At 43.9% G+C, this 25738-nt stretch overlaps 3 protein-coding genes across 3 annotated transcripts; 1 reads left to right on the plus strand and 2 right to left on the minus strand.

The window, feature by feature from the left end:
• The first annotated feature begins 130 nt into the window (after positions 1-130).
• Positions 131-9631, plus strand: RpL24 (ribosomal protein L24). Its single transcript, XM_084592379.1, has 5 exons — positions 131-183; positions 293-368; positions 798-1045; positions 4486-4543; positions 9517-9631. Exons 1-5 carry the CDS (start codon positions 179-181, stop codon positions 9592-9594), a joined length of 465 nt encoding a protein of 154 aa, XP_084448505.1. The 5' UTR covers positions 131-178; the 3' UTR covers positions 9595-9631.
• A 464-nt stretch (positions 9632-10095) lies between these two features.
• On the minus strand, positions 10096-13347 carry Had1 (beta Hydroxy acid dehydrogenase 1). Its single transcript, XM_084592373.1, has 6 exons — positions 13070-13347; positions 12497-12731; positions 12125-12286; positions 11503-11697; positions 10877-10982; positions 10096-10411 (listed from the first exon to the last, which is right to left on the minus strand). Exons 1-6 carry the CDS (start codon positions 13099-13101, stop codon positions 10206-10208), a joined length of 936 nt encoding a protein of 311 aa, XP_084448499.1. The 5' UTR covers positions 13102-13347; the 3' UTR covers positions 10096-10205.
• An 869-nt stretch (positions 13348-14216) lies between these two features.
• LOC146208266 (osteopetrosis-associated transmembrane protein 1) lies at positions 14217-25537 on the minus strand. Its single transcript, XM_084592385.1, has 6 exons — positions 24975-25537; positions 24301-24418; positions 24117-24229; positions 23920-24045; positions 19678-19840; positions 14217-14559 (listed from the first exon to the last, which is right to left on the minus strand). The coding sequence occupies exons 1-6, from the start codon at positions 25302-25304 to the stop codon at positions 14480-14482; spliced, it is 930 nt and encodes a 309-aa protein (XP_084448511.1). The 5' UTR covers positions 25305-25537; the 3' UTR covers positions 14217-14479.
• Between the last annotated feature and the right edge of the window lie 201 nt (positions 25538-25738).

A 25738-nucleotide genomic window follows, 5' to 3' on the forward strand; every position in this document is an offset into this window, starting at 1 on the left:
AAAACTGGTCCGCATAAACACTAATTTGAAAAGAATAAATTTAATAAAGACTGCAATCTGTTACCTATAAAAAATATAATATTTTAAAATTATAAAAGTGTGTAAATCAATGAAACAAAATTTGACTGTTTGATGTCACCGCGGAGCTATTCTCTTTGGGTCCCGCTAGCAAGCGAAGATGAAGTGAGTTGCGGAAACCTTTTAAAATCTGTAAAAATAATTGTAATTAGGAACCCATCGCGGGCTATTGTGGATTTTCGGTGACTAATGAGGATGTTTTATTGCATTTCAGGATCGGATTGTGCTCGTTCAGCGGGTATAAAATATACCCTGGCCATGGGAAGCGGATGGTCAAAACTGATGGCAAAGTGAGTAAGACACCGGCATGCTTTCTGAAATTGTGCATGAATATTTTGCATAAAAAGGCACACTCCTTTAGTAAGTATTTTGAAGTTAAGTTTCCTTTGTTTTCCATTCGTCTAGCAAAAGCTGGCTTAATATGTCAGCGTAAATTTGATCGCAGTTGGCAAGTAGTGTCGTGCAAGCGCAAACCCGAGTAACGTGAGCACCTGTGATCAGTGTCACCCTTACTTTGCCTTTATGTCACGGTTAGGCTCATTCTGTTTTGTTTGCAGTACGTTATAGCCACGCCAGTGCTACACTGTAACTGTTGTCTTGCAATATGACCATTGAAATGAGTGGAGAAACGTCAGACCTGTGTAGTTTTGACTATCACCGGCGACTTAATTATGACCTCTTCCTTCTCTGATATTATTGTCTTTTTTTTTTTTTTTTAGACGTTTCACTTCCTGAACGCCAAATGCGAAGCTTCGCACATGATGAAGCGAAATCCGCGTAAAATTACGTGGACGGTGCTCTACCGGCGCAAGCACAAGAAGGGCATCGAGGAAGAAACCGCCAAGAAGCGCACCAAGCGTACGGCCAAGTTCCAGCGTGCCATCGTTGGTGCCAGCCTTAACGACATTATGGCGAGGAGAAACATGAAGCCCGAAGTGCGCAAGGCGCAGCGCGAGCAAGCCATCAGGCGAGTTGAACTTTTTTCTTTTTTTTTTTTTTTTTTTTTTGCATGAAAGTCTCGAATCAGCAGCTCTTGGGTACAAGATCAACAAAGAGTGTGAAGTACAGATAGGGTTTATTTGTATGTATCCTTGCCACCATGTAATGCTCACTACTGCATTGTTTGTGGATATTTTTAATGTTTTTTTCCGTGTGAAGTTTCATTTATGTTGGCCTGTTGAGTTAAATTGGTGCAGCACCATTGTCTTTTCGATACAGAGTTGAAGGACCTGGGTACAATCGCAGTGATAGTAGTGTCTTTTGGAGAGAAAAGGAACCCATGGGTTGAGCGATGGCAGTGCTTTCTAAAGAAACTCCTAAATGGCCTAAATCCCTCATAGGCTATGTATTTTGAACCTTGAACCCCACAATTTGCAAGTTCTCATATTGACGTGTGCTGTTTTGTACAGTACACCCATCAGATTGCTCGAACATTGACCTGCCACACAAAGAAATCGAAGTTTTTAGCTGGTACTTGGCTGCAGAAAGAAATTGTCAACATATCGAAAGCCCGAATGCATGCTATTTTTTCCGAAAGCTGCACGTATGGGTTACAGAGCAGCAGAGCTATTTATTTACATTTTCTTTGTTCCGCAGCTCTCTACGCAGGCAGGCTAATAGCTGTAATGCTTCAGCACCCTAGTATTCTGGATTGCTGGGTGTCTGGCAGTTCAGGGTCGCAGCACTTCAGATCACGAGTGTCATCATGAAAGTGCAGTGTTTAGCCTCCATAGTGCAGCTTGCTAAAAACGCCCTGGCTTTTGCTATGTGTACTCTAGGTCAACTTTTTGTGGCTGTGCAGGTCAATCTACTGAGCCAGAACGCATCAGCTCACTGCACTGCAGAACATAGTACTGTCAGAAGTATAGCTGATTGCGTGCAGGAATATTATACCATTACTGAAAAACTCTTGTTATTAAATCAAGATTATGCTGCGATATAAGCCACTACGGTATGCAAATATGTCGACTGCTCCTGCTGCGTCTACCCGCCGGTTTCTGTAAGCTTTCGCAATGCGCTTGTTAATCAATGTACATAGTGTGGGATATTCATTAACTGTGAATTTACATTCAATTAAAGCTATGGTGGTGTAAAGAACCACATTTCAGCGTCGTTGGCAGCTCTAAAACTATTTAAGGCAGAGGTGGAACTGAAACCATAACTGAAGCCAGGTATGCCAGAACTACTTGGTGTTGTCACACAATGATGGTAGCTCCGCCCCCCGTAGCCTTGGCAGCATAGCAGCAAAAAATGTCTTATAGTGCAGAGTATGACAATCCCTATGTTGTGACAGTGGAGCATTAGGCTTAGAGATACTTTGTGTACATAGTGCACATCCACACCTTTCTATTTGTTTCCAGTTTTCTCTCGAAGAGAACCTGTACAATTATAAATTTCTTTGCACGACATGCCCTCAAGTTTTCTGCGATGCTGCGTGTCGTTTTGCTCTCTTCATATAACGAAGAGTCTTTTAATGCAAAGCTTACCCCACTAGTTTGGCAGTCATTACGAAATAGAATTGCACAGAAAATATTCAAGAGGTTCCAAGGTGAAAGCTTGACATGAGATTTTCTTTTTGTTCCACAGCTGGATGCATAGTTATTGTATGCCTGTGCACATTGCTGCATGTTCAAAAAACATCCAAAATGAGGTACTTCATGATATGTAGCACATGTGATACAGTAGTATTCAGCCTGGCCTGCAAAAAACTGGGTTTGAGTCCAGAGGGATATCTTCTTGCTGTGTTCTCTTAATGAACATTCACATCTCAGTTCTACGCTTTTGATCTATTTTTGCTGATACCTGATATTGACACACTTCCATCCACGTTCTCAATAGCTGTAGCAATTTATTCATTCACCTATCCAACATTGCATGGTGCGGGACTTTAAAGATACATTGAATGCTGTTGCCTTGATCTGCAGGGAGTCTCATTTTCAAAAGATGCTTTAAATTGTGCTGAATGAAGAAAAACTTGCATGCCCAAGAGAAGCTCTACTGCTGTCTTTATTTCTTATCATCGCTGTTACATTTTGGGATCTTGTAAATGTGCATTGACACATTAAGCGTGCTTTTTTGAATATTTCATGGGAAGACCTTGTGGTGCCACATGTTTGCTAAGTGGGATAGCTCACGCTAAACTGTTGCTGCGTGATGCTTTCCTAGGCTGTCTTTTGTTGCATTAAGGTTATATTTAATTTTTGATTTCATATACTTAGTGGTCTGGGCCAGCTCAAGCTTAATTTGAGCTATTGTGCCATCTCGTTCGCCAAGAAAGCACTTCAGTGAGCCAGCGATTGCCAAAGTATAGCACAACTATTTCTGTGACAAAGTACACCAGCCAATCTTCTTTCTTTATAGAAGTAACCCACAACACAACCAGTTAAAGACAAGTGGTCATTGAACTCATAAGATTTCTCTGCGAGAGTAGTGTGGACAGTGAAAATAATCTGAATTTCTTATTCCAACTGTGCAGAGGTGTGTTCTGTGTACATTGCAAATCCTTGTGACCTGACTGCAGTCATTGCCACTCGAGCTTCAGGCGAATATTTTTCTTTGGGCAGAGAATTTCGTTTACTACCTTTACCCCTACAAATCACGACGTGTAATGTTTTTGCTCATGCTTATTTGCTTTCCTAGTTATTTGAAATTACTATGTACTTCAGTACTGTGGAAGCTGCCTAAGATGCCTTATTCATGCCGTGCTCCTTTGGAGACTGAATCTTCTAGTTATAGTGAACCTTGGTTGTCAGGCATAAATGCCTTCATCGAGAAGAAACTTTTAACATCAGCTTAAAATGTTAGGTGCCGGCACTCGCTTGCAAGCATAACTGTCATGAAACTAGCTCTTAAACTGTATTAATTCAATAGAGTGCTCATTCTAGCCACAGTAAAAGAAGTCTCGAGATCTCACCTCCTCTAGACCGACGCTGGCACTGTTCGCGCCCAATACCTTTAGCAGTTTCCAAGTGGTCCTGTTTGTATGGAGCATTGTACGTACACATATATATACGTTTGTTTTTGTGGTCTTGACTGCTTTGGTTGCAATGGCTAGCTCGAAGGTGCATTTTTGATCGCTGCTAAATAGCAACCGTCGTGGAAACGGGCCCCTATATTGTGTGGTGTCAGTACTACACGTTAATGTAATCCGGATGGTCAAAATTATTCTATAGCCCTTCACTACGGCTTGCAAGGTTGAGGTCCGGGTCCGGCACATCCAAAGTGCAGTTCAGCATCCCTCTGTTACGCAGTCATTGAATGCTTGCCGATGCTGTCTCAGTTTCCGCTTTTGCTTTTCTCTTGGAACTTGTTTGAGAGCTATGGTTATAGTTTTTTGTGCTTTATTTCACTTGCAACACTATGTGCCTTTGAATTAAGACTTATGTGCTCGTCTGTCGTTCTTTACAGGGCGGCGAAGGAAAAACAGAGGGCGCAGAAGGCACAAAAGAAGACCACCACCCAACCTGTGAGTACTGTGTGTGCATCTGGTATGGGCGTTCATATTGAAGGTAGCACAAAATATGAGGACCAAGAAGAGGACACAACACGAGCACTTTTTCGCAACTAAAACTTTTATTGAAAAGCACGGAATAAATACCCATCTCACGAAACAAAAATAGAAAACAAATGTGATACTATCAAGAAAAGGAAAGTGTAGGGCACGATACAGGTAATGATTAACTAAGATAAAGTGCAAAGGCGAGGAACCTCATAGTCACAAAAGCAAACAACAGTTACCAAAAATAAAGGAAGCGACGAGAGAAATTATTTTCATGTGTGGTCTAGATATGCCAGTTCTTTTTGTGTTAAATTGACGGTGCGCTTATGCATGTACTCCCTTGCCTTGAAATATAAAAAGCCTCCGTGATTTCGCGCTGAAGTCGTTCCTTATGAATTGACAATATTTCTGCTTCCTCATAAAGAGGCTTACATTTTTTCTTGCACACCGGCTTAGTCTTGACATCCTTGGCAATGGTCAACCAAATGTGAGGAATGAACCCCTGAAGTATGGCATGCTTTAGATCTTTTCTTGTTTTTATTTTGTCCCTTCCTATTCACTGCTATTCTGCTTACTAAAGCACATACTTTCTTGAGTTTGTTTACAGCCGAAAAGATTACCTGCACACCATAGCGCTTGGCCACGTTGCTGAGACTGTGATAAAGTTGGTGCTTGTATGGCATCACCACCTTTTGCTTTCTTGCATTATCAGATGCCTTCTTTGGTGCGTTACCTTTTACCCAGCGGATAAGTTTATCAGATGCAAACCTGATTGTGCTGTCAGGATAACCCGATGCCTTTATTCTATTTACCTGTTCATGAAAGCTTTCGGCCATGTCGTGCATACAAAATTTTACCAGGACTGAACGCAGACACGAAAGAACAATTCCATTTTTTACAACTTTCAAGTGACCTGAAGCTCTATGTAGCAAGGGTTTGACAGATCTTGGATGATAGCGCCAACAAACATTACTGTGGTTGAAGGATAGCAGCACATCTAGAAACTGTAATTTGTCTCCGGTTGGCTACTCAAAAGTGAAAACAAGACCTTCCCCACATTCTCGGAAGACCTTTAAAATGTTCACAATGCTGTCTGTGAAGCGTGGAATGTCCACAAACACAAAGTAATCATCCACGTATCTAAATACACAAGAACACATGCTATTTACACTACTGAGAAAGATGTCGGCGAGAACAGATGCCACACATAAGCCAATACATACGCCAGACTTCTGTATGTATGCTTTGCCTTCCCAAGCAGCATGGGTAGACTGGAGGTAGAACGAAATTCAAGAAAAGACTCCACCGAGATTCCTGCACTATTTATGAAACATAACTCATCATCTGATTCACAAATACTTCACACTATGCATAAGGGCTGAGTGGGGTAAAGAATAAAACTGGTCGGTAACATCAATGCTAAAGGCTCTGCGGCTGCCAGGAGTAAACTTCAGCAGCACATCTACCAGTTTATCTGGAACCAAAAATGGGGATCATTTATGTCTGCGTTCAGTCCTGGTAAAATCTTGCATGCACGACATGGCCAAAAGCTTTCATGAACAGGTAAATACAATAAAGGCATCAGTTATTCGGACAATGCAGTCAGGTTTGCATGTGATGAACTTATTCGCTGAGAAAAAGATAACGCATCAAAGAAGGAATCTGATGACAAGGCAAAAAAAAAAGGTGGTGATGCCATACAAGCACAGACTTTCTCACAATCTCAGCAACGTGGCCAAGTGCTATGGTGTACAGGTAATCTTTTCAGCTCCAAACTCAAGAACGCGTGGCTTAATAAGCAGAATTCGCTATAGGAAGGGACAAAATAAAAATAAGAAAAGATATAAAGCATGCCATGGCGTCTTGCGCTGCCTGGGAGCGCCACGAAAACAGTGCTGAAAAGCGCCCCCTAAGTGTCTGCTGGGTTGTACAAATCCCCGGCGCCTGCATCCAAATGCGTGGAGTCAGATGAATCCACGGCTTTAATTTGTATTATGTATAAATTGCAACGAATTTAGGGCAATAAATAATCCAACTTTTGGCATTATATACGACGTGCAGAAATCTGAGGCGAGTGTCGCGCGAACTCGTGGAGCTCTACGAAAGCTTTGCACGCAACTGAACTGAAGCAAGTGAATACACGAAACCGCAACACGGATAGGCAGCGTAAACAACCCCTCTAGGGCACAAACAGTATTTTCGATAAGCACCTTGAGCCGGCCGTGCATGGGCTGCTGAGGTTTGCGTTCAATGCATGCGAGCTTGCTTTTGCTTTTTACGCACCGTTTAGCTGACAAGTCACGCTCGTAATGTTTGGAAATACAAAGTCCACATACTGTAAAGTCGCACAGAAAGCTGAAGCTGGGACTGCTGAAAAGTTCGAATTATGCCGCGGCAGAAGCACCGTAGTGCTAGGATCTGTGCATTGTGCACCGCATGTTGCCTCCCACTAAGTGAAATACAGTACGAGCTTATTTGAAGGCACATTTGGAAACAGCTAACCAGCTGACTGTCCTTTGTGGTGGGCACTTTGATTGGACACACAAATTTTCTGGTTCCTTCAAGTTCGTCCCGGAAGCTGTTCTACTGTATCCAATAACAGTAGTAAGATATATTTGATAAAAGGTGTGAAAATTTCGCATTTGAAAGCAAAGTTGGCTTTCCTACATTGCATGTTTATAACATGGCATTGCTCTTATTTCTTGTGCAGCAAATGAACATTGTGTGTTTTGTGATGAAACGAAGGTGTGCGATTGTGGCTGCGATATAACACAACAATTTTGTTAATATCCACTGAACGATGATGCGAATGCACATTTTTCAGTTTGAATTCATCTTCAATGTTGACAATCTTTAAGGGGAGACCCTGGTCTCGACCAAATTTTGTTAATATGTAACTTGGAGAGATGAAATGTTTGTGGCTAGTGTATTTTGGCATCCTAAAAACAAATATGCAATCCATTTTTACCTCTCTCTGTTAGATTTTAAGATTTCAATTGTTTTATTAATCACAATTCTGCCCAAGTTTTAATAATTCGTACATTAATGACTGGCAAAAATTTTATGTCTACTTGTTCTCCTGTAACCCCAGAGTGCAACTATATCATCAGCACATAATTTTAGCAGCAGTTCAAAGATTGTAGCCTGTCATAAGGTGTGCATAAATTTGCCAATTTTTTTTTTTTCTATGGAAGTGCTAAGTTAATTCAATTTCGCCAAGAAAAATTTGTACTTTTTTGTTATAGTTGCACAGAAGGATGTATAAGCTTTCATATACATCAAGAGATACCTTGGGCAACACCGTATGTCATGCTAAGAAAAACACTTCTGAGAAAACGAGGGAAGAAGTTTCAAAACATAGCCTGAACTTATTTAGTGCAAACTTGGACATGAAATAGCACACACTTTGTATTAAAACCCTCCAGGAACATAATCAGTCATTTTTCTTGATGCGCTTTTGTTTGTAGGAGCCTTGGTGATTAAACTTAAGATCTTGTGGAGAAGATTTCTATTTCTAAATGATCTAGAGTCACCAAGTGGTGCAATAAGCCTATATATGAATATGCAGCTAACAGTAACTCATTAAAGCGGGTTCTGACTGGGTTTAGATGTCAGTGCATCATTTACCACCGATATAATTGCCCTCGAACGAATAAAATTGCGGACGAACAAAATGCATGCTCTCGAGGCCGCCACAAAGACAAGTGCGTTTGCATCGTGACCTCCGCAAAAGTTGGTGCTAAGTTCTGGCGCGCGATCGCCATTCTCGCGTTCATGCTGTAAACGCAGTCAGCCTGCAACTAGTGATAAGTGCCCATTGCTTGTCTTGCATCGCGTAGCATTCAGAAGCAAGTTTATTTTGACAAGATTTGGTATTCCGCGCAATCTTCTTCTCTATGTTCCGCGCGTTGCGGGACGCTGCTTCGCGACTACCGCTGCGGCTGGTCGCTTCACTGCTTCACAGGGCGATCTATCCCGGCGTTGAAAGCTGCACTTGCTCATCTGCACCATCACGATTCCATGCGCGGTAGATCGTGCCGCTCCTCGCTGTCGCACTGAGCACGACCGGCTATGCTACGCCATCGCGGACTCCGCGTCGGCGCTTCGTCATTAATTGCAGATAACCAGATGCGGCAATGCAGCGTCCCCGGCGCGTTTATTTCCTCTCACTACTTTTTTAGGCTAATAACAAAGCGCATTTTGCGTTGTGGTTATGATGAGGGAACGGCGCTAGGCTGACTAGGCCTAAAGGAGAGACCTTTTCAAAATGGCGCCGGACCGTGAGCAGTCAAGGCTGCCAGCCAACCAAAGCTCGCCATTTTGCTCACGTGCGGTGGGAGTCCAATAGCAGGGCGTGCTTCACGCAAGTTTGTTTTGTTTTCCGCTTCTGTGGGCTCGCTCATGGTCACCAACCAAGATTATGCCCGCGGATCGCATATTTCTCGGAACTGCGGGAGATCGAAATTTGGCGCGATTTGACCCCAGTTTAAAGGGCCACACGTGCAGATTCTCGTGTTTGGAATGCTGTAACGCGCAAATTAGGCGATATTTTTCAACCAAACTTAGGAGATAGCTGCGGAAGGACCTCATAATTGCGAAAACGAAAAGATTGAAAATCCCATTTTCTGACCGATTTTCGGCTGCAAAGACCCGGGTCCCCCCTTAAGTTTTCAGTATGATATATGGCTGCTATAATAAAGTATACATAGTTCATTAATCATTTAATCTTTATGCTCTTATTATGGATATCAGCCTTAATGTAACATGGGCAATGGAGCGCAAATTTTTTTTTTTACTGCAAAGCCACTAACATGCAAGTTACTGGTATTGTGGTGAGTGCTTTACTTAAGCAGTTGACTTCTAGTGTTGAGCGGTAGTGCGTTTAAGTGACTGATGTGAAGTTGCCACAGTTTGACGGCTTTTTTTTTTCCTCTCCTCAGCTCCAGAAGGCTGCCCAGAAACAGAAGGCTGCGAAGCCTATTCAGATGAAGGCACCCAGGGTTGGAGGCAAGCGCTGAGCAAGCATTGGCATGTATTAAAGAACTGTTGTCTATAGTGATTGATCATTGTTTTGTTTTCTGCCCTTTCACATTGGCTGGAAGCAGCAGAAAGAGAGGCTGGTATCTTGCAATGTAGTTGTATGACCTTGAGGTTGACATTGTCAAACCTGCTGGAATGAAATATTGCCAGCTTTTGAACCCGCAGCCTCACAAACTGATAGCTTCACTGGCTGCTGTCACTGCAGACAGTCACGCCTCGTGTGAAACTGCAACACTCGCATTTTGCGCTGCACATCATCTTAACTTCCATCTGCAATGAAAACAGATCAGATGAGCTTGAGTCTAAAATTGTCACCAGATGTGTCAACTCAGCGAAGCAAAATATTTGCGAACCAGGCTAAACACATGCTTACATGTCTACTCTGTTTAGCTACGTTCAAACCACACTAGTAATTTCATGCTGATGAGGTGAGAACATCCTGCCCAGTCTTCATTTGTGTGCACACACACACACACATGTCGAAAGCGAACATTCTATATTTATTATGCCTATTGAAACTGTTAACAGTGCCCCTTCTCCCACATGAAATCAGCAGACTTTCTAGGGAATAAAGCTATTCGTGTGTGGTCTAGGGCTGCTTCTTGAGCTTAGCAAGTTCAGCCAGTTTTACGTCTCGCCACTGGCGCCTCTTCTGCAGATCCTTGAGTGGCACTTTCTCCAGGAGCTCTGCGTTCACCTTGGCGAGGGTTGGGCCATCGTACGTAGGCACTGGGCCAAAGGTCTTGGACACCTTCACAATGCCTTTGGCATATTTCTCTGCATATTCCAGCATCCCTGCAAACCATAACACAAGGGGGGGGGGGAACTGGCTTAGCAGTGAACAATTTTTTTCAGCTGAGAATTGAGGTTATTGAACTGTGTAAGTGCATACCAACTGGAATGTGCCCAGAGTATGATGCTTTACAAAGAGTTTTTGTAATGTCATTTCTTAGGCATATTGCACATATGAAAAAAAAACTACAGGAGCACAACATATCAAAACTGCACGACTAACCATCTGTTGCAAGGAACAGGCATCAGTCTAATAAGTGTGATGACAGTTTTTGTATTTACAGTCATTTCTTTATGACAATAACCACTTCGTGAGGTGTTAACTATGCCAATGTTCTGTCATTAGCAGTTCGCATTGTATGCACGGTGTCGGTTTGACAACGGAAGTCTGTATGCCCAGAAATTCCGAAGTGGCACTAGCCTATGCCACTGAATCGGTTGCATGCAGGTGACAAGTACAGAACTCACCCTCTGCATTGAGGTGGGCCGTTTCCAGGGGACCAAGAAATGCATAGCGCATGCCGAGTCCTTCGGACATGACAGTGTCCATGTCAGTGGTATCTACTACGCCATCCTGCAGAAGATTAGTTTTTTTTATCACGCGCACCATCCAAGACTGAACAAGCCGCACTGCCCTAAGAGCAGGCTTGGCACCAACAACTATGAATATTTGAAACTGTGGCCCTTTGTTCTTACATTAACTGAGAACTGCACGGCACTGATAGGCAGTCGTGCATTATTGGCTGCATTAAATTGGATGCCTTCAATATTCCTGAGATTTCGAGCAACAGCATCAGAGTTGCTCATATGAAACTCGAATTTGGTAGTTTTATATTTATGAAAGTAAATGATGCTTGTGCATAGCACTGCAAGCCTTCCTTTTTTTATTCAGGGAATATGAAGAAAGCTGGAACGCTAATCCCATCTGTGATATGCATGTTTTCAGCGAGACTGACGCTACATTTGCCTGCAGCAGTATCGACCTTGCATAGATAAAGAATCGTTACGGGCAAGCTATCAAATGCTACCTGTGCGATCGCATTTCCTTTTTAGCTGTATTAAAACTGGAGGACTTGTCTGGGGACACAACTTGCCTGGATGAGTCTCCAACATTCGTTGAGAATGGCATACTGAATGCGGTTCAGTACAAAGCCTTCGACTTCCTTCTTTAGTAACACTGGCTTCTGACCAATCTCCTTCATCAAGGCACGAGTTCTGATTGCAACGTCTGGACTGGTCCATGGAGCTGGCACAATCTCCACAAGAGGGACATAATAGGGAGGATTCACCTGTAACAGCATTAGAAAGGGTCTCATATTTGTGACAAAACTGCTGTAAAAATTTCATCGATGTTATTTCCCATTGTGGACCTATTGCCATTTATCATTGTTTTATAAACACGCCAAACATACACCCATTCTCTATCGGCTAACTGCATTGTACAGCTGTTGCATGCCACACACCTAAATAAGCATACAGTGCACAGTAAAATGCATGGTCTTGGACCCTGGTAGCAAGTCCTAGTTTTGCTTGCAAATTGTGATAGTGAACACAAGTGAAAAATGCATTGAATGTTTTGATGGTGAAATGACGAGAGCAGTAGCTGATGCCCCGCATCCATTTGATTCTTGATTTCCCCTTTCCTTTGCAAACTTCTGTTGGCGAACAGTGTTTTGCAAGGCTGTTGACCTGTAGAAGGGACAAGACCAGCCATACCGGATGCCCTACAATGGCCTGGTTTCTGTGCTTCATATCTTTGGTGAAGGCTGATGGTGGGAAGCAGCTGGTTGAACTGCAGAGGACTGTACGATCATCCACGAGCTTGTCCATCTCCAGAAAAACCTTCTGCTTTAGTTCTAGGTTCTCAAACACGCATTCCTGCAACAAGAAAAATTGCTTTCGAGATTTTGAAGCAAACAAAATTGCCATTCCAGAGCAGAAATGTAAAAGTTTGTTGGCATAAGTTAGCACCTGGCAAGCATGAGTGAATATTTCTTATATTGCAAGCATTCAGTGCATACATCAGACAATTTAGTACTTGCATTAAACGGGCCCCGTGCATGAAACGCAGCTCGTAAAGCATCTTGCCTGCACATGAATGGCGCCCTTGAGGCATTCTGCCATAGTGGCGCACTTCCTAATCAGCTGGTGTTGCTGCCTTGAGGACAAGGTGCCTCGAAGAAGGCCCTTTGTCTCGAGGTTGGCAAGTTGAGCCTCGATGTCTGTGAGCGCCTCGTCCACTTTCTTGCCGTCAACATCGAAGAGATCCACGGTGTAGCCGGCGCCGGCGAACAGCATCGCCCAGCTTCGGCCGATGAGGCCGCTGAAAGCAACAGGTGAGCGATGTTTGTAATGACTTCTCACGAGTTCCCATCTAGCTGTATCGACAGCTGGGCCAGCTGGGGCTGCAAAGCCGTGAAACCGATTACAAATATCCCATCTGTTTGATATGACGTTGCTTAATTCCGCGCCAGTTCTGTCGCGATGTCAACTTCATATAGTTTCACCGGACTACGTAATACGTCGGTGGCTTAAGTAGCTATTTAGGCAAAACAACTAGCATCGCGTTGCAGTATTTCTGACACTCGATCCGCTTCGCAGTAACATGTTTAATCGAGCTGCATGCGTGCAAGTGAGGATGGCGGAGTCTTGAAAACTTGCCTGCCGATGATGCCGACCTTGCCCTTGCTCATTTCTTCAGTGTCGCAAAGACGGCGGGTGTCCCTCGCGTGAAACTACAGTGCCGCGAAGTCGCCTTGTAGCACTTCAATCGCTCGCAAGAACTGACAAAGTTTCCTGGCGCGCAATCAGTTTTCTTGACAAAGCACGGTACCGCCGCTCGTCCCACTCCGGAGGAGTCGTCCGACGATAAGGATAACGAGCTTCGGGAGAGGGGCCCCTTCGCTCTCTGCTCGCTAAAAGATCGGAAAGCGCGCCTGCTTGCTCTGAACCTCTTTGGCAGCGGGCGACGCCTCTCCAGCTGGCTTCAGCTACGCACCATTTGACCACGTTCTGGCACGTGGCGGTTTCCAGTTGTGTATTTCGCTTGACGAAAGCGGCAGCGTTTGGTCGGCGCGTACGTTTGGCTGCGTTTCTGAGCGAGAGACGAAAGTCGCTGTAGAGATAATCGCGTCGATTCCGCGACTCGTGGCTGGCCAACTTAAAATTTGAAACGAATCGTTTTCAAATGAGAGCATGCAAGATAACTGCAGACAGTGCCAGTCAAAGTATTTACCACAAAGTTTCTTCAGAAATGCGTAGCACATCAGTGCTTCATTCTTCGATAGTTAAAGGCATTACAGCTTTTATATGACTAGCACGTTTCATCTCCACAAATTTTATTGCATTGTTTTTGGTCAAGTCACTGCAACGTTTGTTACACAACTAAATTTCGCGCGGTCAGTGCACGTTAAGGAACCCTGGGTGGTCGAAATTTCCGGAGCCCTCCACTGTGGAGTCTCGTAGCCAAAGTCGCTTTGGAACGTCAAGCCCCATAAACCAAACTTAAATTATGTTTCGAATGTTTACACATTCATAACAATGTCCAATTTCTATTTTCATCATATGTGCTATATTATTTAGGTAAGGCAGCCATAACACCCATATAATATGCTATGACCTTGAATTGGATTGCTACAGAAGTTAGAGGAGATGCATATATACATACCGCACATACCTCAGCAACCAAGGGCAATGTATATGTAACCTCCAAAGTGTTCCTTGATGAAGTTTTCACACTACACCAAAGGGCAAAAGTTTGCACAAGTATTTTCTACTTGCATGATGCAATAAACAAATTGCCAACATCTTTATGAGCTCAAAAAACACTTTATTCAAACAACTTCACAAATGAGTGCAAAACAAGCATGTCTTATATTAAAATCTATTGTAAACCTTTATTATAGTAACATTTTATGTACATATATGACAATTAAAATTTTTCGCCCTACACACAGCACATAAACAAAGGGCAATGAAAAGTAACATATGCATTATGAGCAAAAACATGCCGTAAGAGACAAGGATAAATAACAACATTGATGATGCCGCGAAGGTTTCAAAAGCTATTCATCATGACGATGCAAGCCTTGGTGAGCAGCTGCCAGAGGATGCAGAGCCATAGCGTGATCTTCGTCTCAGCAGACGTTTTGCTGCAATGAGAAAGAAAATAACCTACTTCAGCATGTGTATGGCACACGGAGCCTTCAGTGACTGCAAAATGGCAAAAATTTGTAAGATAACTATATCAGTAGCGTCACTAGGGGATTGCAGACCTCACCAGGTGCGGCAATAAGGGAGGGGGGGACCAATTACTCTGGAAGAGGTGAAAATGCGTGGGATGCCCATCTCTAAAGCCAGAGTCACACTGCGGAAACACAACAGCGACATCAACCGAACACGTTCGCCAAACAAGCCGCCAACAAGTTTCCGAACCAACTTGTTCCCCAACAGCATGTCACACCGCACGAACAGCCAAGAAGTTGAACAGGTTGCTGCAGTGTTACCTTGGTGTGACAGTGTTCAGCAACCAAAACAAGCAGGAAACAGTGTCCGTTAACGCTGTTTGGCCTGTTCGCCGGCCAGACGAATTTCCGGGTGACAACACCCCAACCAAAGCACTCATATCTGAGCTGATTGACTCATTCCTGCACATTTCCTACTTGCAGATACTTTTTTTTTTGCAGAAAGTTTCCTTGCAAACCATTTTCCATTTGTGGCTGCTGTGGCGTCTTGCAGGTAGCGCATGCAGGCGTGCGCTCACGCGGCGACGTTCGCTCCTCCCGTTGTCGAGCGAGATTGCTGCGGTTGCACACTGGCGTTCCGTAGGGATTCTATGTACAGGGGGGGTCAAAAGTTCCCAGGCCACAGGTTTTGCTTCTGGTCAGCCTATTCTGACATGTGAGACCCCATTAAAGCTATAAATAATCTTCTACCCTCCACACGTATTTCGAGATTTGGGGCCGTCGTAGCTGCCCGACTATACTGCTCAGAAGCAAACCCTGTGGCCTGGGAACTTTTGACCCCCCCCCCCCCCACTCCCCTGTACGTCCATGCTGTGATGTACACAATTGTTGAGTACACCTAACTATAACCAAAACTCTACTTAATTGCCATTGTCCGTCACCGCCGCCGAGACCGAGGAGCGGTACAGCATATGTAGCACTGCTTGGTTTGATGCAGTGCACATTCGTATCAGAAAAGAAGCTGCTATCAGAAGGATGCCTGCTATACTTGTGCAACAGCAGCATGCATGCCTGCACAAAGCGTGGAGCAGCTTTCGGCAACAGCGCCTCCCAGGGGTGCACCAGGCGATGATATGCGCTGCTGCCTGCCTGCCTAACCCGTCGCTGAGCCTAGTCTGTTTTGGCGGACGTCATGGAGGAAGAAAAAAAAAAATAGGAGGGAGCGCCACAGGCTGGTGGTGAATGAAGCCTAGTCATAAAAAATATAATAGAAAGTATCATGGGAATTTCGCCGTCAATTGACACGGTAGACGGTAGCTGGTGTCTGTTGCGGTTGGCCACGCCCCGCTCTGGAGGAATGCCTTCGCTACGTGACACCTGCTCTAGAAATCTGAGGCGCTCGCTGAGCGCAGATGATGGATGGAACTTTGGACCTTTAGACGGGCCGATGGCCTAAAAGCTCCCGCTGCCACAGTACACACGTGTGTTTCGCGGCATGTGGTTGGGTCCCCTCACTGCGCCATACGAAATGCTTGCGGGGCTCGGCGCATGAAGTCAAGAGCAAAAAGGACAAAGCAATGATCCGCTTTGTCCAGTCGTCCTTCGTATTCTTGTGGTTCGCCTTTGTGCGCTGAGTCTCGCAAGCCTGGAATCAAACCAACTAGCCCAACAACAAAAGCTGCCATATGAAATGCTCCGTGCTGGAATGCTAGAGCTACACTGATATACCGTTCGCTCCAACGGTGAGTATTCTGTTACACGCGCTCTTCGAGAAATGAGACGTTTGCAGGGAATGTGCACATATTGTACAGCCTCTTTCACTATTCAATTTTCCGCAGCCCCGCATATAGCGCATGAATTTGGGCGAAATAGTAGCGAAATGGGCGGCTCCTGACATCGGCGCCTCAACGAGCCGCAAGTTTTCGCGGTGTGACACGGTGTCGCTTAACTGTCGGAGAACAAGTTCGCGGAAGCTGTTGGCGGGCGACAACGACATGTTTCCGAATAGTTTGTGTTGGCGCGATGTGACAGGGCCGCCAACACTACGCAAACTACGCTGTTGATGGACAGAGTTGACCAACTGTTTCCGCAGTGTGACTCGGCCTTGAGATAAAGAGTAGCAGCATGTCTCTGATCACTACACGCCGACTACAAAAGAATGGAGAACACAACGAGAAATGAGGCATAGTTATGGGAGAATATATGCAAGACAATTCACATGCATTATGTGGGTCTTAAGCTTCCTCTCTCAATAAAAGACGGTCACTGTTAAAATGAGAAATAAAACTCAATTTCTCATAAAATCTAGTTCGACATCCTGCCATCACACAACTCCAAATGGGCGTATCACGATTAGTGTGGCATCATTATATGTTGGCAAATTTTTGGCCTAGATGCAGGAGACAGATTAACTAAATTACACAAATTATAAATTACATGGAGCAAGGTGGCTTTAGTCTGTTCTCTTTTTGTGCACCGGCCTGCTTCATTTGACACACTGAGGGGTGTGCAGCAGACTTATGTGCTTACGTATTTCTTATGTATTTATACAGACAGACATGTATTTTTTATGCGCAGCAGACTTAATTATGAGTTTGCCCATTTTGCAAGCTTCGTGTTTTGCAGTGTGGCCATTGAAGGTCTTGAATGAACACTTGTTTGTTTTGTAACTCCTGTTCTTTCCTGTGTATTCGAGGTGTCTATTGGTCTGTTTAGTTCTGAACTGTCATTGTTTCTACGCATGTCCCTGCATGCATGATCACATGGCCTAACACTGTTTTGTTTCATTGTTCGTTTATAGTCATTCCTGCAGATGCAAGTGTTGTTTTGCGCACGTTCAAAACTTCAAATAATTCTTATGCCGAGTTGATGGAACCAGCAAAAATGACCTGAACCAGAAGGAAGCTTCGTGTTTTGCAGTGTGGCCATTGAAGGTCTTGAATGAACACTTGTTTGTTTTGTAACTCCTGTTCTTTCCTGTGTATTCGAGGTGTCTATTGGTCTGTTTAGTTCTGAACTGTCATTGTTTCTACGCATGTCCCTGCATGCATGATCACATGGCCTAACATTGTTTTGTTTCATTGTTCGTTTATAGTCATTCCTGCAGATGCAAGTGTTGTTTTGCGCACGTTCAAAACTTCAAATAATTCTTATGCCGAGTTGATGGAACCAGCAAAAATGACCTGAACCAGAAGGTACCACATCTACCAGTTCTCATGGTTTTCACTGGTTCTGAAGCGCCAGACATACAAGAAATTGCCCATGCTGCCACTACGTTATAATCCTGGTGGCATCTGCCACTTTACCTTGTTCTAATTATACGTAATTGGTCCAAGTGTTTTACACACTCAAAGTTTGCATTTCTTATGGTTTATGTGTGCCTCTTTATTTTTATGGCCGCGATACATAAATCCATTTGTTGAAAACCACTTGCTCTGTTCATTTCTTCACAAGCGCACCTTTCTTTAGAAAAAAAGAAAAAGAATGTCCTTTTTCAGCTTATTTGTTTTGAAAATAAATGTGTAATTATGTATGTTCTTTTGATGCAATGTTTTGCTGAATTATCATTTGTGGAGTATGGTCGCTATGTGGAGGTCCTGAAAAAATGAAAAGAAAAAACTGCTTTCGCTTGCACCAGATTGTGGGATACGCAGAACGAAATGTCCCCTGTCTAAGCAAACCACGAGGTCAAAGGACATGGTGGTCTGGTGCACGGGAGTGGGGAACGGTGCACCTTACCAACCACTGCACGGGGTGCCTCTAAGCTTAGTGACACCACTGAACTATATATTAACACTGTAAGAAACTACAAAACTAAGTTTTCCAAAAAGCCGTAAATATGTGCGCAAAACAAATACATGGCTTTTCAGAACAAATCATCACAAACCACTTTTATGTGTACCCTTAACAGCAGCCAAGCAATGTGGTAGCACTGTGGTCAAGGTCCCCTCTAGTTTTCACATGAGAAAAGATTATCCATCACGCCTTCTAAACCACTGAGCATTAGGACTGCAGCAAACACCTCAGTGAGGCAATTAGAACCCAAGATGCAAATTTTTGCTCCTGGCAAGCCAACAATTCCAAGTTCATTCAGGCTTGTACTCATAGTTGACTTACAAAAGAGACAATGGTAAGCCAATGATACATGAACACATTTTTGTGCAAAAAAAAAAGGGGGGGGTGGGGGGTCACTCCTAGCTCACAACGCAGAAGCCAGTACCACTACCTACGACTTAAATCTAACCATGACTTTATTACCGCCTTACTCCTCTCCCAAGCCAAAGAAGAAATTCAACAAATTCATCACGGACTTTTCACAAACTCCCTTCCTTCAGCTCTGAACCAGCACCAAGATGGTGAAACTGCTACCAAAGAAGCAGGCCAGAAAATGGCGATATATTCAAAATTACAGAACAAAGAAATCGTTGCCATGGCACGATTTTCGTTTACACATTTTCATGCACCGTCTATGCTGCTATACTAATATGAAAGCATTTAGCAACAGCTGCCAAGCTCTGAAACAATGAATGATTTTATTTCAGCTTATTTAGCCAGCGTGTGATACTAACTAGAAAAAAATGCATCTCTTCAGGACTGCAACATCAACTTCTCAGCTTAAAACTGCTACACCATGATGTTGTTCTTTTAACCAAAAGGATAAAATGCTACATCATATGGTGTGGAACCTATTCCAGAATGCACTGATTAGCACAAGACAACAGTCCTGTCATGCAGACACAAGTTCTCTCACCCAAGCCTCACCTTTCTAATCAAACACAACCTACAGAAAAAAATAAAAATAGTAGCAGCCCATTTCTTATGACTTACTCAAAAAAAAATTAATTGCACATGCACAAACGTTTGACCAAAACTTCACTCAAGTTCGGAAAAAAAAAAAAAAATGAACATGCACCCAAACCCATGTGTACTGCACGAAAATGAGAGCTGGAAATAAATTACAGAGCGAAAGCACTGATCCGGGCAAACAGCAAGCTAACACAGCAAAGCCATGCTAAGACGGGAGAGTCATCTCAACCATAGATCACATGCTGTACGCATTACAAAGGCAAAGTAAAAGGCACTAACGTTGCACTAGTTCGGTGTTCAGTGGAGTGATGATGGTGCCAGCACCAGCATAGAAGAGGGTCACAAGCAGCCCCACAACACCAGCCACAACAAAGGCCGGCGTGTTCTGGTAGTGGTGTATCGAACATAGGTGAGAGCTCCATAGGAAACGGGTTGCGTTCATCTGCAAAATGCATTGTCGCATCACTTTTTATCCACATTTAAAAGCACTACAACTGTGGCACGAGTTAATTCGTAACTACAAACTGTCTGCTCACAGCCCAAGTGTTTACTCACGAATACTTCAGTGCATAAACAAAATGAAAAAATGAGATGAGTGAAAAAAAAGAATACAATAAATTTTTTTTTTTTTTTTTTTTTTTTTTGTCATGAAGCAGCTTTGTGCGAGACTAGCAAAAAGCATGCACCATGAAGTTTAAAAGCTCACAATGATGAGCTATAGTTCCCTGTTCACTGCCTTTCACAATGACAGCTGTAAAGGAATTTTCTAAGCTGTAAATGTCGGCGCCTTTGTTATGTCGTAACTGCACATCCAGTCAACAGCCACTGACCCTTAAGGAAGCTGTCTAAGCCTACCTCAGGGTTGTGAAACAGTCACCACACGACACACAACACAGTTATCCGCGTCCATCCATTGCCCCAGGGGTCAGCATAGAGCATGGGAGTACCACTTCTTTTTCATCTCTCTTCGTTGGCATGGTACTTGTGTGGTAATCACATTACTAAAACTCCTCTGGTGAAACACCTGTTCTGCTGTTACTACCAGTGCGTAAACTTGCGTAAGAACACAAATTTCAAGCTTATTTCAGGTCTGCTGCCAGGATTAGTTATAATCACTAAAAACCTCACACACAATGCAGGTAAACATGGCAGAGAGCAGAGCAAAATTAGCAGGGTTTACCCTACGTTTGAACCTAGTTTGATGCTAGTTCGGATTAGTTAGCCAAATGTTCGTCCACCTTAACCAAATTACAGCAGCTTTGACGACACTACCGATCTAAAACTATGGGGGGACACTTAAGCTCTGCCTTCAAAAGTATAATGCGATAGCGTTAATGCCTCCCGTCTGTGGCTCCCCTTGCACTTCCTCGTACGCATAGATGTAGTTTTAGCTCGCTTAGTTACTACTACATTATCTTGTGCCTTTAATATCTCACACATTCTTATTATCACTCAGTTCTCACACAGTTCTAAGCTTCCGTATTATTCAGCTGCCAGCTATTACTGACCGCCCAACAAAGATGTTGAGCCCCATTTTAAGAAAGCTGCACGAACGTGCCTGCACGGCCTAGGAGTAGCTTGCCTTACTCGGCATCCAAGAAGCCTAGAAACTTGACTTCGATCCCATCCTCACACTACAAATGAACTGCCCGAGTTGGCAGCGCCTCGTTACTTTGTGACAGCATGCGGCATAGTAATGTCACACAACGCATCAACAAAAGGGTGCTTGGCCATGTCACCTGCAAACTAGAGCCTTCCAAGGCCATGCCCGTGACACATGTCAGACATACACTAGTGAGCGACCATTGCACTGAGTACAGCTACTACTCTAAATACCACTAAACAGACCAAACTATCTCGACTTATGCATCAGTTCTTTGTCTAATCTTGGGGGCTAGCTTTCCGCAGCAAGAACAGCAGAACAGGCACAGTTAAATCACACTCGCACAGGAAGGGGCCTTTGGTTGGATGTTGTGTCACAAGTTCCAGTTTGCTTTTGTATTGGCTCTATCCTGTCCATGTATCCCACACCTTTAAACTACCTTATCTCCTAAATAAATGCTCTCTTTCGTCACGGTCACCGCAGTCTCAGCCCCCTTTACTCTGCCACTCCAGCTGACATCACAGATATTATTTACACATTAAAGTCACACCAGAGAGGCCAATCACACTTCCTTGTTGGCAAACATCAACAATCAGAATTCACAAGTAGTCGCAGCTGCATTTCAACTGCAGCGTGCTCCCATCAATAAGAATTCTGGCTGGTTAAGAAAATATAAATGAAAGCATGCTGAGCAATACCACATCAGCAGAGCTCACAAATACCCATAGCTAGCAGCCCACAAAATGAGAAAGTCAAATGGACATGTGCAGATTGATGTCCAAGTTGCATGCACATATGCACACACGCTGATTGATGCAACAAATGTACTGAATTACAGCAGCACATTAAAAGGCTAATCGCCAATTCGACATGCAAAAAGCCACATTATTATCCAAAAAGCTTGTAGATGTCCTTGGCACAGGTGTCACGATGATGCATTACACACAACTTCCATCATGCAGGTAGCAATAAGTGCATTAGACAAATGTACAAATTTCATCCTTCGTGTTCCAGGTTCACCAATTAGGTAGCTTTAATATAGTAGAAATGGGCGTAATGTGATGGTACGTGGGAAGCAGTAATAAAGGGATTCTTTGTCTTTGTGAAGGAGCTCTCTCGATGGGGATGTCAGCTCTGCAGGGCTAGGGACAAATCTCGCAACATAGTTAAAATGGACTTCTTTAAGATTTCTTAGTGCATAAAGGCCTCAGATTGCTTCTAACTTCGCAGGATCTATATGAACACCCTCAGCATCTGATGCCAAGGCCAGCAAAGCTATCTTATTTATAGCAAACTTGCATTTCTTAAGTTTAGTGTTGCTCCTACTTCTAGCTGCCGCTGAGCAACACATGGAAGCCCATCCAGAATTTGAGAGCTTTAGTTGAAATATCTTTGGTTTGATTTGGTTTATGGGATTTAATGTTTGAAAGCAACAGAGGAAATGAGGGATGGCGTAGCAGAGGGCTCAGAAAATTTTGACCACCTGCAGTTCTGTAACGTGCGCCGACATCTCACAGCTCACGGGCACCTTGCTTTTCGCCTCCATTGAAAAGCCGTCGCCATGGCCGAGATTTGGTCCCGCATTCTTCGGCATAGCAGTCGAGTGCCCTAACCACTGCACCACTGAGGTGGGGAAATACCTCTAAAGCTGAAGTAATGCCGAATGGAAGTCCGCAGTAGCAGAACCGTCCACTGGCATTCCAATGCAATCTAAATCTGGCAGAAGCCATAGTCTAGTTTGGAGAACATTGTTGCATCTCCTACGCTTCGTAGCACTTCAGCCACAATTGGCAAGACATGTTGTTCTCTTTTCACAAACTTATTCAGGAGTGTCGAGTCGACATATATACACACATTGCCAATGGCTTTTGCACTGGCACTACGTGAACGCACCAGATGGTTGGCTTTTCTGCCAGCTTGAACCAAAAACACTAAACCTGCAGGAGTGGTGTTCAAGAGATGCTGAGACCAGTCAAGGAAAGAAGCAGCGCTATGACAAGCGTCGCGGAGTTCGGAAACTCAGCGACTAGGTCCAGGTCAACAAGTCTGGATCACAGAACTCGAATCCAAGATAATGGTCATCACCACTGTCCCTGAACCAAGGTTGTATCAGACCAGATAGAAAACAGGGTCTCTTGGCAAAACAGAAAACACAAATGAGCTTTTACCAGAACGATTGTTAGAGTCTCACGAGACTCTGGCTGCACCTAGGGTCAGAGTCAAACACTACCAGTGGCTGAAAGATTTGAGGAACCACCCCATTAATTGCTTGGAAATCAGCCCCTGTGTTCGCCTTAAGCTGCCATTCAATGTGACAGGGAACAGAGACGAAAGCAACAAACAACAAGAACTGGCCGAGGTGTCAGAACACTACAAAAGGCAGACTGAGCATGTGTGAGTGTGCTGGGAGACAGAAAACTATGCAGTGAGACGGTGACCATGCTACTTTTCTTATTGTAATGGGAGCTATGGACGTGGCAGTTTCAATATGCATATTCAAAAAAAGGGCAGGGAGTTTAATAGTATACTGCCCGTTGATGTTCCCACAACAGGCAGGAGAGATGTGGACGTTACGTGACGGAACGGGGGAAAAATAAAGAGATTCTTTGTCTTGACACTCAACCTGACGTTTGAGGTTTTCACAAGCCATCTTTACAAAGGATACATAATACTGGACGCCACGTGCAAGGCCTGAAGCATAGTAAAATATTTGTCATGCTATGTCATACTGTGCCATGCTATATCACAGTTACATCATGTGCAAGGTATCCAAACTATGTCACGCACACCTTACGATTACAGGATATGTTGTATACCAGCCATATGCAAGTGAAATCATTCGAAATGTGCAGCCACGTCAGTAAGTATACAAACAATGCCACTAGTAAGCAGCACATATTTGACTCCAATTTACTTACAGCATCTACCATGTCAAAACAAATGTTGCCGTCCTTGCTGTGTTGAACCAGACCACTGTAAAAGGTGTTGAGGTCCCTGTATGGCTGTTCACAGATTATACACAAGTCTGTCAGGTTCTTGGATTTCTGCAAGTTTTAGAAAAGACAATAAGTAAAAGTATGCCATTAGCAGCTGCATGTAACCAAGATGCACTTACTGCCTCCGATTGGTTTATGCATTTGTTCATTAGAAGTAGCTTCTCATTGAACATAATTGTTTCATTGCGGACAACATGGGTCCCATTGCCTTTGATCGGATGCTGAAAACAGCCTGGAAATAGCAATACAAAATCAACATCTCAATACAGCTCAGTGCTGCTCAACTGATGTCGCTGTCCTCACCATCGCATGAAGCACTTTTCCAAAGATCTTGGATGTGTTTAAAGGTTTTATCGACGACAGACACCTTCGAGGAGGAGAAAAACTGGTCCTGGCATAGCCGCATCGCCGGATCTGTTGTCTGAACATGTGCAGAACGAAACGTAGTATGATTAAAACACAAAACAAAACAAGGCAACATGAATTAACAACAGCTCAGCAAAACAATGACTAAGTTTGTGTCCAGATTTTCTGACTTTTCTGTGCAGACTTTCAGATGCATTATATTGCGAAGCCATCGCACCAATAAATCGTGGCCTAAAGATCGACGGTTCTTAACGTGTATTAAGAAAGAAAAACAAGACGGTATTTTTTCCGTCTCGAAACCGGGCGTAACAAATTCCATTTGTGTTTCAACCAAATTCAGGTAACCGACACCATACCTCAATAAAATTTTGGCTTAGGCTAGTCTGTTCATGACTTTTCTGAGGTCATTGAGCGCAATTACTAGACGATCCACGGAAAAGAGACGTGAAACAATAAAAAGATATCACGTGTCTTTTTCTTGTAAGAGTAAAGTAGATGCTAACGTAGCGGCTGTCCTTGTCTCTTGGATCGTCCAGTGTTGGCGCTCATCGTGACCTTACTACAGCGAGCCGGACGCAAACGTTTCGGACGTCGAAGGAGTAGGTTCTTACGTTAGTTTCAAGCTGATAGAAGATGCCGATTGCGTTGCCGTAGAGAGTAGCACAGTTTACACACATTGTGAATGGTTGCGCCTTCATAAGCGCGCACTGCTCGAATCGCGACGTCACTTCGGCAATTGTCTGTAGCAGGTTCGTGCAGTTCTCCCATGGGCGGTCATCGGGCATGTCGTCCATATTTAAAGAGGGTGAGGGTCCGAATATCTGCTCGCTAAGCAGAGGCGTCGTGAAGGGAGCTTCTGACGCAAGAGCTCCTTGAGAAATGACCCAAGCCACGGCGCACACATAGAAACAAGGGGTTCGCGCCAGCGACGGAAGCTGCATGGTGCTGGCTTCGTTTCCAAGGTGCAGCGGGCTGCGCGGTGCAGTCCGGTTAAGTCCGCATTTCGCAAATGAAGGCACGGAGATGAAAATTTGCAGCGCTGCAGTTCACGCCTCCTCCTCGTCACGGTACTTTAGCCGCTCTAAGATGCCAATCATAAGGAAAAGATTATGAATCACATGAATCATCAGCAAATGACAGGAAGTGACAGGAACATTGACAGAAAGCCGACTGAAGCCGACTAATTCCTGAAGCGCTCGCGATGACAAGCTCACGCGCCGCACCGAAAACTTACAACAAAAAAAAATAATAAATTTACTTTTTTTTGCATGATTGACTTTATTTTTGGTGTGTGTTTCGAAATATATTTGGGCTTTGATATGTCTCATTCACTAAAATGCAGTCACTGACTGAGCTCTCAACACTGGTGTAGCAA

Source organism: Amblyomma maculatum, chromosome 1 (genome assembly GCF_055883805.1).
Source record: "Amblyomma maculatum isolate TAMU_Amacu chromosome 1, ASM5588380v1, whole genome shotgun sequence".
In the NCBI taxonomy this organism is placed as follows: domain Eukaryota; kingdom Metazoa; phylum Arthropoda; class Arachnida; order Ixodida; family Ixodidae; genus Amblyomma; species Amblyomma maculatum.